At 34.5% G+C, this 14,534-nt stretch overlaps 1 protein-coding gene across 1 annotated transcript; it reads right to left on the bottom strand.

Moving 5' to 3' along the window:
- Nucleotides 1–5,220: 5,220 nt before the first annotated feature.
- LOC112777689 (plasmodesmata-located protein 2) lies at nt 5,221–7,420 on the bottom strand. Its single transcript, XM_025822084.2, has 3 exons — nt 6,160–7,420; nt 5,829–5,936; nt 5,221–5,591 (listed from the first exon to the last, which is right to left on the bottom strand). The coding sequence occupies exons 1-3, from the start codon at nt 6,944–6,946 to the stop codon at nt 5,584–5,586; spliced, it is 903 nt and encodes a 300-aa protein (XP_025677869.1). The 5' UTR covers nt 6,947–7,420; the 3' UTR covers nt 5,221–5,583.
- Between the last annotated feature and the right edge of the window lie 7,114 nt (nt 7,421–14,534).

The following is a 14,534-nucleotide window of genomic DNA, read 5'->3' as shown; positions in this document are numbered from 1 at the left end:
ATATATATCTGGGATCTAATTACCTTATGAACATGAGGAAAGTAAGTAATTAATGGCCCAAATAAAAATTTCACTTCTTTTAATACTTTTGATTTTTTTTTTAAGAAATGATGCTTCTCAAAGAATTTCTTTTGTCATCAATAATATAACTAATTATGGAGGTGAACTTAACAGGTGTCATGTTACCATATAAGAACCCTCTCCTTTTTTGGGAATTGGGAAGGACATGTACTCCGTAATTTTTTGGCTCTTTTTTTTTTGTATGAAAGTAAAAATAATGATATATCCTAATATCGTAATTTTTAGTGTTTAAAATTGTGGAAAGTATACAAATAGAAAAGTCTGATTTCTATATTTTAAATTTTTTAATTTTTTTAACACAAATCGAACGGTCCGATTTATGTACTTCTCACAAATTAAATAGTCTAATTTCTATTTCTGTAATTAAACAGTTTCACATTTAAGAATAACACTCCAACAGTTTACTCCAATATTAAAACAAAAAGTGTTCTTTCTTCTCTAGCGAAAAATAAACAGCAAAACTATTTAGCAAGTTCGTTTCCAAAGCCACGTGCAGTGTGTATATATTGGCTTAGCTTATATTTTGAATGTATTTTATGCAAAGAGAGGTGGTAACCTTCAATTTTCAATGGATCAGTTAATCAGCCCGCATGGCGGGTTGTATGCTAGTTAGTATATCACAGAAAGATGAAGAGAATATATCACGTCATATTAAATTCACAACTCCACCGAAAATTAGCTAAAAAATTTTGATATAGAAATAAAATAAATGATATATTTTAATATGGTAATTTTTTGTGTTTTTTAAAATTGTGGGAGTACACAAATCAGACCCTCCGATTTGTGTTTTAAAAATGTAAAAAAAATTTAGAGTACACAAATCGGAGGGGTCCGATTTGTGTAAAAGAATTGAAAAAACTCAGAGTACATAAATCGGACCATGCGAGTTGTTTGATTTTAAAATTTTGCTTAAGAAATCGCATGGTCCGACTTGTGGTTGGGCAAATACGAATTTCGGAAGCTAGAAAACGGACCCTCCAAGTTGTTTGTTGTTGTCAATTTTTTCATAAAATGGGATATCCAATGCAATTCAAACCCTCCGAGTTGTTCTACTGACACCACATGGTTGTGAAGCACCTATATTCCCCATGTTTAAGTTCAACACCATTTTTATTTCCATATTCAAATTAAAAAGCGCCGAAAATTCATGTTCATATTCAATTTTTTTTTCTGGTGATCAATATTATTTTTCCATATATAGCACCTTTCGTTCAAGCAAGAGTTGGTGAAACTTCAGCTTCTTTTTATTATATGAGCAGGCACTTTGGACTAGAATTAGGTCTGATCCAAACAGGTCAGAATGCAGACGACGGCAGTATTATGAGATACTGAATTCTGACCAAAGTTGGACCACTGCTCTTAAAACAATTAGATCAATTTTATTGTATCTATGAGTTGTTTAAATTTTATCTAATTTATTTTTGGTAGTAGATTTTGATTTTTTTAAAATTATTTATTTTTATACTTTTTAAATTAAATATTAATTTTTAATTTTTTTTACACCTTTTAAGTACTGTAACATTCACCAATCAATTAAGTCAAATTTCGAACCAAGTGATTATTACGGTGTTTAAAAGTGTTGTCTAATTTATTTAAAAAAATTAAAATTATTATTTTATTTTAAAGTAAAAATAATAATGTTTAAATATTTAAAATTATCACATAAAGTAAGTTAGATAAAAATTAGACACTAAATTATACACATTATAAAATTTACCTTTTAACGAAAGATCAAAAAATTACTAAGTGCATGTTATTGTTAACACAAGACCCAAAAAAAAAAGTGCATGTCAACGTGAAGTTTAGTCTTGAATCATAATACTAAATATAAATATTTAATAAATAATTTCGAATTTTTTATTTCTTTCAAATGATTATAAATTAGATATTATAAAATATAAAGTGGAAAAAATATTAAATAGGCCATTCGACAGCAATGTGCAACATCTAGTCATCCATGTCGAATTGATAGGGAATAAAAGAATAAAGACTTTGTCCAAAAAAAAGAGAGAGAGAGAGAAAAGCATGTTAAATGCTATCAAGGTTTGGCTGAGGTTTTAATTTTGTCACTAAACAAATTGAATCATCACGATTATTTTAAAAATAAAAGTTTCTTAGATTAGGCTAAGCTAATTTGAATACTTGATTGACTGTGAATGTGACAAGGTAAATCTATGTAGGAGTCATATAGTACTAACAAACATTTCAATTTAAATGCCAGCCAGAAGCTCCAAATGCTGGCCATTCCCCCCCCCCCCCCCCCAGAAGCTCCAAATGCTGGCCATTCCCCCCCCCCCCCCCCCCCTCGGTAATCTAAATTGCTTGGTTTATAGATATTTGACTTGAAGTTATGCATCTGTCATTGTCTTACCGAATCAAGGAACACAAACCAAAACAAGTGTATTGGAAGGGAGATACGTAAGTTTGCGGTTTTTTTTTTTAAATAAATAAAATAAATATTTTAATTACGAATACACGTAATTTGATAAATATTTATCGATTTTCATAATGTTGCTTATCTCATTTACAAATACGTGTTATATATTTTATCTTATTTACAGTGTAAATGAAATAAGATTGAGAAGCGTCTATAAATGAAACTCATTCCGAACACCCCTTGATCCTGCTCTACACCCACTAAACCCTCATTTTTCTCTTTCTCGCACGGTTTTCTTGATATTTATTAGTTCTTCGGACGTTATGGCACACGCAGACGCATGGGACCCTGACATCAATCACCTAAACTTTAGTTTGCATATTGCGGGAGCTATCGACTTTGAGGTTAGTGTTTTTTTTATCGTTCAAATTAATAAGCGTATGTGTTTTTATTTAGGGTACTTTTATAGAGTTAGTGTTTTAACACATAAGTAAATTGGCAGATATTTAAGTAACACAGAGTAGATTAGTTGGCAAGTTATTAATATTTGTTACATGTATAATTTAGGTATAGTAAAAGTTAAATAACAAATTAATTTGATTTAATTAGTTAAGTAAATGTTTTTATTTGTTATTTTTTTAAATACATAAAGGAAATTTATGTATTGGTTTTTATCCTGTTTATTATGTTGTGTTGTTTATTTCAGTTACATTTTATATTTTTAGAACAGAATTGAATATGTTAAAGAACTTAGTTTGAAATCAAAATTTTATAAAAAAAAAAAATTGTTTTTTTAAATAGAAGCCTCGCCTGCTGCTACCTAGGCAGGTTAGTCGCACATTTGCATCATCGGACGCCATCATCCCTTACCTAAGGGAGGTTGGATCGGTGACACGGTACAACTCAGGGACTTTGTGTTTGACAACTTCTTGATCACTGCATTCGTAGACCGCTGACGTCTGGAGACCCACACTTTCTACTTGCCATGGGGTGAGTGCACCATCACCCTGCAGGATGTTGCATACCACCTCGAGTTACGCACAGGCGGGAAGCCAGTGGGTGGGTGCCTGCATGACTTCCAAACTTGGTACCAGCGACCAACATGGAAGTACATGGAGGAACTCCTAAGTGCCAGACGCCCACATGGTCTGCAACAGGGTGCCCAGAGGAAGAATTCATTTAGCATCAAGATGACATGGCTTTAGGACCAAGTCCGGCACATACCAGTTACTTTGGATCTAGCCACCCTCTGACAGTACACTAGATGTTACATCATGCTATTGATCGGTGGTTACCTGATAACCGACAAGTCCAACAATCAAGTGCATATTAGATGGTTCCATTGTTGGCTGACTTTGGGAGGTGCAGCGGTCTGTCATAGAGGTCTGCTGTGCTTGCATGGACCTACCACTCCTTATGCCATGTAGCACATCATGATACCACGGACATAGCCGGATGCACACCGCTGCTAGTTTCATGGATATACCACAAGAATGAACCCTGACAATGCACGTAGTACTTTAACTGACCCGACTCGACTACTCGATACTCAGTACTTCTTCGAATGCTGTAATTCTTCACACCTTGTAGTGCCTCTCTGCTTCTGAATATGTGACCAACCCTGAACTCATCCTCGTCATCTGTTCGAAAACGAAAACTATGACAATCAAATTTTGATTGTTGTCTTGTAAGAAAAAAGATAATCTATAACGAAGAATCAATCCTTTTTTATTGAGCTGTGCTTGTTCATTTTGATGACTTTATTATATGAATTCTATTTTATCATACAGGCTATCGACAACGTACTTTTCGTCGGATTCCTCATCCTTAACGGCCATGTCTACTACTGGACTAGCACAGTGCAAGGGTCATAGTGCAAGAGGACGGTCATATTGTACAAAGTTTGAGCTGTTAGAACCACCACCACCAACATCACGAACCTCCGCAAAAAGCTCCATCACTTGTTCAACCATAATTCTCCTGTGCACGTCAAACATTAGGTGCACAAGCTCATCGCTAACGAGTCAGAACAGACGAAACCGAAATACACCATTCCCCATCAGTGCTAGCATCCTATACCCAGTTTTATCGACCTCTTTTCTTTCCACACCACCAACGCGCGTCAATATCATACTTTTTAACTCGGACAACGAATTTGCTCTTCGAGTTCGCAACAGCGCAAGACTCTCACACTCAAATATAACCCTACTGTCACTGTTTCTCATCTGACAGTTGGGATACACCATCACAACAAAGAAACCACTGTCACTAGACATTTTTGCTAAGTTTTTGGGAAAAAAATGAAAGAGAAGAAGGATTGAGAGTTATGTGAGGAAAACCAACGGTTTGCTGATCCTTTTATAACTTGTTGATTTTGTCGTACTGTATTTCGTTTACTGTGTAAACGTTTTAAGTTCCAGCGTATCTCGTTTACAGTAAGTATGGTCGTATCTCATTTACACTGTAAACGAGATATCTAACCGCTATTTTTCACATTACACGTGTGCAAACGTGATATGTTGATACGTATTTGTGTCTTATCTCGTTTACACTACAGTGTAAACGAGATAAGTAACATTATGGAAATCGATAAATACTCACCAAATTATGCGTATCCGTAATTAAAATATTTATTTTATTTATTAAAAAAAAGCCGTAAGTTTGCACTTTTGAAAAAGTTAAAGTTAGTGCAACAAGAAAAAAATAAAATAAAAATGGAGACTCAATAGAATAGTAGTAGAGGAGAGAGTAGCGCAAAAAACTGATAAAAAGAGATACCCACATGGTTAAAGGGGGTGAAGCCACAAAATTTTCATCCATTTAAGGATGACAAACATTCATTCCTCAAGGTAATAATGTGAAAAAAAAATAAAAAAAAAATATTTTTTTCTAACTTTGATGAGCTAATTATACTGTTTGTTCACAACAAAATCTTCTTCTTACCTAACTACAAGAACTATAGGAGTAGTCCCCACATTTGAGCCACCCCAGATTCTTTTCTCTATCAGCTAAGTCTATTTACCAGAAAACTTTTCCATCTCTTTCATACAAAAGCTATATATCTAGAAACAAATCCACAAACCCAAAGAAGAATATTGCTTCCTCACGCCAACCATATTCCACTGTCAATGATCTGTGCAATAAAAAGGATATTCCAAAATCACATCACCAATATACACAGAATTAGACAATTAGTCCTTTTCTAAAGTAATTCCTTTCTTTTATATTCATGACTCATTTTAATCCTTTGAACACATTTATAAGTTAATGTCTCTAACTGCAAACTATCAATATAAAATAGAATGATTAAGTAATAAACTAAACTAGTATTAGAGAAATCAATCATGCAAGACATGAAAATAACACCTACCATCATGTTTCTTCATCAAACTCCTAGCAAATAGCAAGCAAATAACCAAGAATGCAACCCCTGCTGCCCCTCCTAATATTATAGCCACTGTCTTCCCGGTATTTTGCCCTGCCAGTTGCATCAATTGGCCAAATAATCAAACCAAGGTTACATAAATGACATTTAGTGAATGGTGTCACAAAATTGAGATCTAGGAATGTGAAAATTTCATGGACTTTAGTCCCTTGATGAAAGGTTTTGTGTTTGAAGCCTGGAAATTGAATCGATTCGAGTCGGTTTGATTTGGATCGAATTGAGTAAATAAAAAAACATTCATTGATTGATTGATTACCTGAGGAAGATGAGGAGTAAGAAGATGATGATGATGCAGAAGAAGAAGAAGAAGAATGGCCCCTAGGAACCCCATTAGGATAATAACCATAACTAATGAAGCACTTGTGCAAATAAACCTGCGCCGAAGTAGAACTTCCACATTCAACCTCAGCTTTCTGCACAGCATTCTTCACACACTCCCCACAATCAGAATCACCAACATCACCCTCACACTGACCCATCACATACAAACCCTGGTAGCTAGTAGCATAGAATCCATGGGCACTCACAACACCATTCTCCATAACAGAGAATGCAGTGTCCCTCTTCACCTCAAACCCACCATTGCTTCTTGTTGTTGCCCCACAAGCCTTGAACAGCATCTGCATCCCTGAGACTTGTTCTGAGAATCCAGCAACCTCATAGAGCATGTAACAACCTAGGAGCTGGATCCTTGCAGCAATGGTCTTGCCACAAAGCTTGTCTGAGAGGACAGGGAGCCTGCTGACACAGTTGTAGCAGTCAGAGGTTGAGAGATCACCTCTGCATTGGAAGATTCCTGTCATGGTGGATTGGCCACTCCCACTTGTGGCCTTAAAGAACTTTGTTTTTGTTGATTGGGCCACCAATGAGCCAAACAGTGATGAGAGTGCTTGTGAGTAAACACCATTTGGATCTGTGAATGTGTCTTTGGAACAACCTTTGTAGACCAAGGTTGTGTAGTCTGAAGCAGATTCAGAGTAGTAGTGGTTTGTGAACAAGACCATGAACACGAGGAGGAAGAGAGTCTTTCTTGGAAACCCCATTTCTATGCCTGAGTGGTGTTTGATGATTTGTCTGAGAGGAATCAAATTCAAATCAATGAAAACTCATTTCTTTTTTTGTGGGGTGGTGTTATTTTATCAGATTCAGAGAGGGTTTTGTTCTGATTAAGGAAAGGAATCAAGGGCTGTGGTTGATTCTTGTCAAATTTTGCTTTTTTGCTGAATCAGGGAGGAAAGAAAAAAGGGATTTCATTTCTTTCTTCTCTTTTGGTTTTTTGAGCAAGTGACTGACTCCATAGAATACTACAACACAATACAAGTATTCTTGTTTGTTTTTGTGGTCCTTCAATTGCTATTCACTTTTTCCTTTGGATGGATTGCTTAATACTAACCTCTTTAGATGTGCATTTACTGTACCCTTTGTCTTTCTCTCTCTCTCTCTCTATAGAGAGAGATATATCTTAGTCTAAGTTTTGAATTTGATAAAATAATGCGATACAAAGTGGTAGAATGCGTGATTTTTGAGAATGGTGAGTGGTTTGTTATTATTTTATTATTTGAAGAGAATGAGAACAAAGGTGGTGAATAAATTAATGTGGGGACAAAATATTCTACTTACTTTCTGAGTTGCGAGAGTTTGTTGTTTTCAAAGGGTCCTCTTAAACAGAATGCTTTGGGTAATTTGCTTCTGCGGTTTCTCTTCAAAAATGAGTTTATGATGCTAATTTTATGTTATAGGAAAAGTACAGATACAACAAAAAGTTTGGAAGTAGTTAATGCAGAGAAGAATAAGATAAAGCTTTACTGATGCATTCTTAATTTTTTTTAATTTTCTATAAACAAATAATTTTGTTAAGACAATCTTTGGTACTATTTTTTTTTAACATCTCAAATGAAAATATTTTATATGGATTCCATATAAGCATGTTGAGTTAAACTAATTGTTTGACAATTACTGTTACACAACAAATCCTAATAAATAAATAATATTGATTTTCATGAAATAATGTTATGCTACTTTCATTTCAAGTGTAAATATACTTATCCAGAGTTAAAATAATGATGAAATTCTTTGAGTTTGTTCATTTCACAAATTAATATTCTTTAAATACTTTTAAAATTTAAGGTTTCGATTTTAGGAATTTAAGGTTTTTAAAGTTTGAAATAGTTAAAACTTAAAACAATGAATAGAAGAACATATTAGCTTTTAGTTGTATACATGATTCTTTTTATGTTTTATGAATAAAATAAAGACATCGAAAAATAATTTAGATAAATTATTAAAGTTTTGCTTAATAAAAAACTAAATTTATAGTCTTAAATAATATATGTTCTTTTGGTTGAAAATTTTACATAATAAAAAGTTCTGTTATTAAGAAATAGTATATAGAACTGATCTGACATATAATTTTTAGAGAAAATTTCACTCTCTTTTCTTGATGTTAAAATGATACTCTCCTCCCTTCTATTTTATAAATATACATTTCTTTTCTTTCTAACTTTTAAAAAACCTCATTTTTAATCCATTTTAAATTTTTTGTGTTAACTAACTTTATCCATTTTTTAAGAAAAAATAAATTATTTTTTGAAAAAATACCCATTAACAAAAATTTTATTTTTTATCATTAAATTTTGCTTACCAAAATACTCTTTAATAAATTATTCTTTTATTGATTAAATTGTATTTTTACCAAAATATTTTTAAAAAAATTAATAATTAAATTATTTTTTTTCTAAGATACCTATCCTTCAATAATTTTTTAATTATTAAATTGTGATTTTACTAAAATTTTTGTTAACAATTATTTTTATATTTAATATTATTTTTTTTATATTAATATATATTATTTTAACATTAAGTAAAAAATCTTACCACTGTTAATATGTATAACAATTAATATATATTGATATTGAAAAATAATCTTACTAAAATTTTTTATTTCATGTTATAATATATATAGATATCGAAAAATTAATAGTAAAATATAAAAAAATTGTTAACAAAAATTTTGGTAAAATTATAATTTAATAATTAAAAAATTATTGAAGGTTATTTTAGAAAAAATAATATAATTATTAAATTTTTTTAAAAATATAATTTAATCAATAAAAAATAATTTATTAAAGGATATTTTGGTAAGCAAAATTTAATAATAAAAAATAAAATTTTTGCTAATAGGTATTTTTTAAAAAAATAATTTTTTTTCTTAAAAAATGGATAAGGTTAACATTAGTTAACACAAAAAGTGTAAAATGGATTAAAGAGGAGGTTTTTTAAAAGTTAAAAGGGAGAGAAATGTACATTTATAAAATAGAACGGAAGGGAATGTCATTTTAACATCTCGCAGAAGAGAGGAGTGGAATTTTCTCTAATTTTTAATAATAAATTTTGATATATTCTTTTTAATAGAAAAATCAATTGGGTGTTTATTATGTGAATACAAATGAAAATTTTAAAGAATAACAATTTATTTATCCATTTCTAGAACAATTTGTTAATTGGATTGTACGAATACACCATAAATAAAAAAGATCTCAATAAGTACTAGAATATTAAAATATTTTTTTGAAGTAATATTTACTATTTAAAATTATTGTTCAATTGTTTTCTATACTCTATATTTTCATTCATCCATCGTGGATGGAAAGAGTTTTGTTAATGAAATAGAAACATATTAATTAGATATATACTAAATATTAAGTTGGAATAATTTTACAAATAGAAAGCGATAATTCAAATAGTAATGAGTATAGTCTATTAAAATATAAGATGAATAATCTCAATAGTTAATTTTACCTTTATATAACAATCAATTTATTTATTTAATTTTTTATTAGTTAAAATATGCTCTAAAAACTACCATTTGAAAACAAAATTATTAAAATGTTACAAATTAATACACTCTAAATTTTACATACTTATTTTTTGTAATTTTATTAACATCAATATAATAACAAGAGATTAACTACTTAGTTCATACAACAGGTAAAAAAATTGTTATTCATATATAAAATTTTACTAAAAAAATAAAATAAATTTATGAATCAGCCTGTGCGAAATGCAAAAAAAATACCCTAGTTCTTTATGTAAGATTGTGAAGGGAGGAGAGAGAGAGAGAAAAATTTGTCTATAGCACATCGTGAATGTTTAAAAGAGAATTGAATTTGGATACACTTTTGTGCTAATTGAGATTTGTTTTTTTAATCTAAGATTTAGGACACATGAAGGGATATATCACAATATCTCATGTTTTTAACAATAACGATAAAAGTCATGTGTGATTTGCATAAGAAATTGAGGAATAGGCCTTAATCTTGGTTAAAAGGTTTTTAATTAATATTTTAATTTTTAATAAATTTTAGGTTTAATTATTCTGTTAGTTTTTATAGTTTGTAAAATTTTTAATTAGGTTTCTGTTACGATGTGTAACCGGAGATTAATGGGATGGACTCGTTGGGTTGGCCCAATCATCTAGTGGAGGAAGCCTTTAAGCGGGTTCACTCCTTCCAACCTATGTATTTGAGAGAGTGGGGGGTAGTACCTGCAAAAACACTCCGATGCCTAAGTCAGCAAGGGTCTAAGCAAGTTTAGAGAATATTGGAACTTAGTGATACCTGAGGGGTGTCAGTGTATTTATAGTGGTGAACCAATAACCACCGTTGAAGTAGTTCCACCTTTTAAGGAGGATAACCGTCCCTTTATTTTAGGAAAGTTGGGATATGACTCCTGGAAGTGGGTTGAGAGATTTTAGGGGCAGTTACTTATTTGAATAAGTGTTTATCTGCCAGCTAATCTTTTTCCCCGACTTCCTTGGAGCAAGTCGTGGTTAGATCCGACTTCTTGAGGGAAGATCGGTGTCGAATGAGGGCCAATCTTTGGATTTGGCCTTTTACTTGGGTCTGGGCCTTAGTGTTGGGTCAGGGTATGAACAGTCTCCCTACTCGAGTACAATCTCTTTTCTTTAAGAGTTGGGTTCGAGTATTTTAACTCGGGCTTGTAGCTGACCTGATGAGGAACCGACGTGATTTTTCGAAACCAACGTGATTCAAGATTTCTCAACAGTCGCGTCTAATCAAACATCGCGTCCGTTAGGAGTTTGCGTATTTACACGTAGGGAGCAGTTACATTGGTAACGACGCATCTCTTTAATGACTGCTCTGATTTTACCATTATTCCCCTGGAGTGTTTATAAATACTTTCCCTCTCTTTCTTTGTTTCGTTTCTGAAAACTTTTTGCCTTCACTCTCTGTTTGAAAGAAACTTCTTCTGCTTAAAAGAAACTCCTTCCTTCTGCGAGTCGCTGTCGTCTCTGTCTTTCTTCACTAACAAAGGTCAGTTCTTTCTCTTCTCCTCTTTTATTAATGAATATTTTTTGTTTGCATGTTTTGTTTAGAGGAGTGTTCATAGCAAATCTGGCTGTAGACTTAGTGTTTCTGTTTCACTGAGAATCTTACCTTGGCCCTATAGAAACCCTGTTTTTGACTCTTTTTCCTTTTTCCTTTGTAGGTTCTGTCACCCTTTTACTAGGAAAAGATGTCTTCTTTAGAGTCCCTTTCACAGTGGGTGGATGTCACCGTTCTCGGGGAGAGCCCCTTAGTAGATTCCGACTATATTACCGATCTTCGCACTTACCATAGGATTTGTGTTCTTGATGAGGATGAGCCAAAATATGAACTGATTACCCCGGGTCCGAAAAACCGGATTTGTTTTGGGAGGGCTTCTGATGCGGACCCTCATTTCTTTTTTATGTATGAAAGCCTTTTTACCCCGTCTGGGAGTTTTTCTACCTTTTCCTAATTTCGAGATAGCTGTTTTGTCTCACTGCCATGTCGCTCCTACTCAGCTTCACCCCAACTCTAGGGGTTTCCTGAAGATTTACCAACTTGTCAGCCAGGCACTAGATTTTCCGACTTCTTTGAAAATCTTCTTTTATCTTTTTCATATGACCAAGCCCTTTAGTGGGCAAAACAATAAGCATCAATGGGTGTCTTTCCGAGCCATTCAAGGCCGGAGAGTTTTCAACCTTTTCGATGAGTCCTTCCATGATTTTAAAAACTTCTTTTTTAAAGTTTAAGCCGTAGAGGGTCACCACCCCTTTTTTCTGGATGAAAATTCTTTTCCTCGCTTTCCTTTATACTGGTTGGAGGCTTCTCCTATGGAGAAGTATGGGTTGGACGACTTAGATGAGGTTGAAGAAGCTGTTGTGGGGTTCCTCCGAGAAGTTTGGGGGAGGGCCCCTTATCTGGATACAAAGAAATTCCTCCAAGGGTCTCCGAATTTTGTTCGGATCCAAATAGGTAGTTTTACTATTGTTTTTCAACTTGATTTTGTTGATTCCGACTTTGTTATTTTTTTATTTATTTGAAGACTTTTGCTATCTTCTGACTTGATAACTTATCTTTCTATTTTCTTTTCAGAGATGGGGACAGCTCCTCCTACCAGAAAGTACAGGACGCCAAGAAGAGGTCTCGGGCCCGAGTTGACGCTGCCAGGGGCGCTGGTACCCTACCTCCTCCTCCTCCTTCCCCTCCTCCTCCTCGCAACTTGGGGACCTCCACTCGTCCCATTTTGGTATCTTCTTCTTCTGCCTCTTCTCTTCCTTCTCCTCCACCCCGATCTTCTCCTGAGCCCGAGAAGAAGAAGCGCAAGACTTCCGAGTCTGGCTCTTCTTTTGCTGGAGAAGCTAATTTTGATGGTCCCAAATTCGTTCAAAACCACATCTATCCTTATACTCGAATTAATATGGATGATGTTTCTGTTTGAAATCATCTTAATGTCTTAGTTCAGGGGAGTGTTCGAACAGCTGGGGTATGTACAAGGCTTCTTGATATCTTGGAGAAGACTCCCCTTAGCTCTTTGGGTTCTACCCAAAAGGTTGAGGAGTTGGAGGGGAGGATCCTTCTCTATCAAGAGGAAGAGAAGAGGCTAACGGAGGAGGTCACCGAGTTGAAGGAGGAGAAGACTCGGTTCCAGGAGAAGGAGAAGAGATTAATGGGTCAATTAGCCATGTCGGACGACCTTAAGAAAAAGGCGGAGAAGAATTATGTGAGGCTTTATGGGGAGAATCTTGACTTGAAAAAGGAGCTGGCGGGATGCCGGGAGGCTTTCCAGGACTTGGAGGATTCTGTGGCTGAAGGTTCCGAGGAGGCTTGGAGGATCTTTAAGGAACATGTCGGGGTTATTGCCCCCGACTTGGACCTTTCCCTTCTAGACCCTGACAAGATCGTGGTGGATGGAGCCATTGTTTTCCCTCCCTGACCTGAGACTGACTCCGACCTGAAGACTCGAGGACAGAGGATAATGGAGTCCCCTCCTTGCCAAGGGGGGACCTGCCGAGTTCGTCCGGGGTTCCTTTTCAAGGTCTTGATCAGCCTGCTCCGTCTTCCCCTGGTGCTGCTCCGACTTCTCTCCCTGTGGACCCTTCTCCTGGTGGTGGTGACCTTCCTTCCAGTGATACCGAATTTCCTTCTAACTGAACTTTGGCTACTGGGGCCCGGCCTGTGGGCCCCTTGTATTTTGAACAATTTATTTTTCAGCTTTGTGGTGGTTTGCTCTTGACATTTCCTGGCTTTTTGTGGCCGTAAACAAAATATTTTATTTAAAAATACCCTTTTTTGGATAAGGTTTAAGATATCTTTGTTGCGTGCATGCTTTCTGTTTAGGTTTTTAAAAAACCCTTTTTGATCTTTTTGCTTTGAAAATCTTTTATCTTGGCTGGCTGTCTTTTGTTTAAGTTATTTTGAATTTTCAGAGACTTGGGACAGCCTATGCCCTTGATTCTTTGATGGATTTTCTTATCTCTTTTTTGGTATTTCTCGTACTCAATTTTTGTTTTATTGAGTTTCTGTAACTTAGGTTATTTTTGCGATGCATTTCCTTTCTTCTCGGTTTTTCCGACTTGTAGGTCGAGAAATTTCCGAGTTTATTATGATCTACTTTTATAATCTCTTTACACCGACTTGTACCTCGTCGTTTTATCCTAACGACCTTCTAGGTCAGTTCATGGGATTTTCACATTTTGTCGAGCTTAAGTCGGCACGTTTCGTAGAAAGAATAATAGCATAAGAAGGAATTTTGTAAAGAGATGTGGAAAAAGATCTTTATATACTCACAAAGGTACTTTTTGCTACTAAGGTTTTTGACAATTTGTAGCCCCTTAGCCCCCACTTTGATGCCTTGTTAAAGACCCCCTTTAGGAAAACCCTTTCTTTGGAAAAAAACCATGAAGTTGGGAAAAGAGTACATTAGAGAATGGAGTTCGCTTTTAACTATAGTACCTTTTCATATTACAAGCATGCCACGGCCTAGGTAACTCGGTTCCGTTTAAGTCGGTCACCCTATAGTAGCCTTTTCCTAAGACCTCACTAATTTTGTATGGTCCCTTCCAATTAGCAGCGAGCTTTCCCTCCCCAGATTTATTGACTCCAATGTCATTTCTAATCAAAACCAAGTCGTCTGGGGTGAAATTTCTTCGAATGACTTTTTTATTATATCTGGTAGTCATCCTTTATTTCAATGCTGCTTCTCTTATCTGGGCTTGTTCTCGGACTTCAGGGAGCAGTTCAAGTTCTTCTTTGTGCCCCTGTATGTTCCCGACCTCGTCGTAGAAGCTCAGCCTTGGACTTTGCT

The sequence above is a fragment of the Arachis hypogaea genome, chromosome 19, assembly GCF_003086295.3.
Source record: "Arachis hypogaea cultivar Tifrunner chromosome 19, arahy.Tifrunner.gnm2.J5K5, whole genome shotgun sequence".
NCBI lineage: Eukaryota > Viridiplantae > Streptophyta > Magnoliopsida > Fabales > Fabaceae > Arachis > Arachis hypogaea.
This window is presented reverse-complemented; position numbering and strand designations above follow the sequence as displayed.

Coding starts and splice junctions, on each gene's coding strand:
- LOC112777689 (XM_025822084.2), bottom strand. CDS start 6,946: ATGGGGTTTCCAAGAAAGACTCTCTTCCTCCTCGTGTTCATGGTCTTG. Junction 5,937..6,159: donor TTACTCCTCATCTTCCTCAG/GTAATCAATCAA, acceptor TGCAACTGGCAG/GGCAAAATACCGGGAAGACA.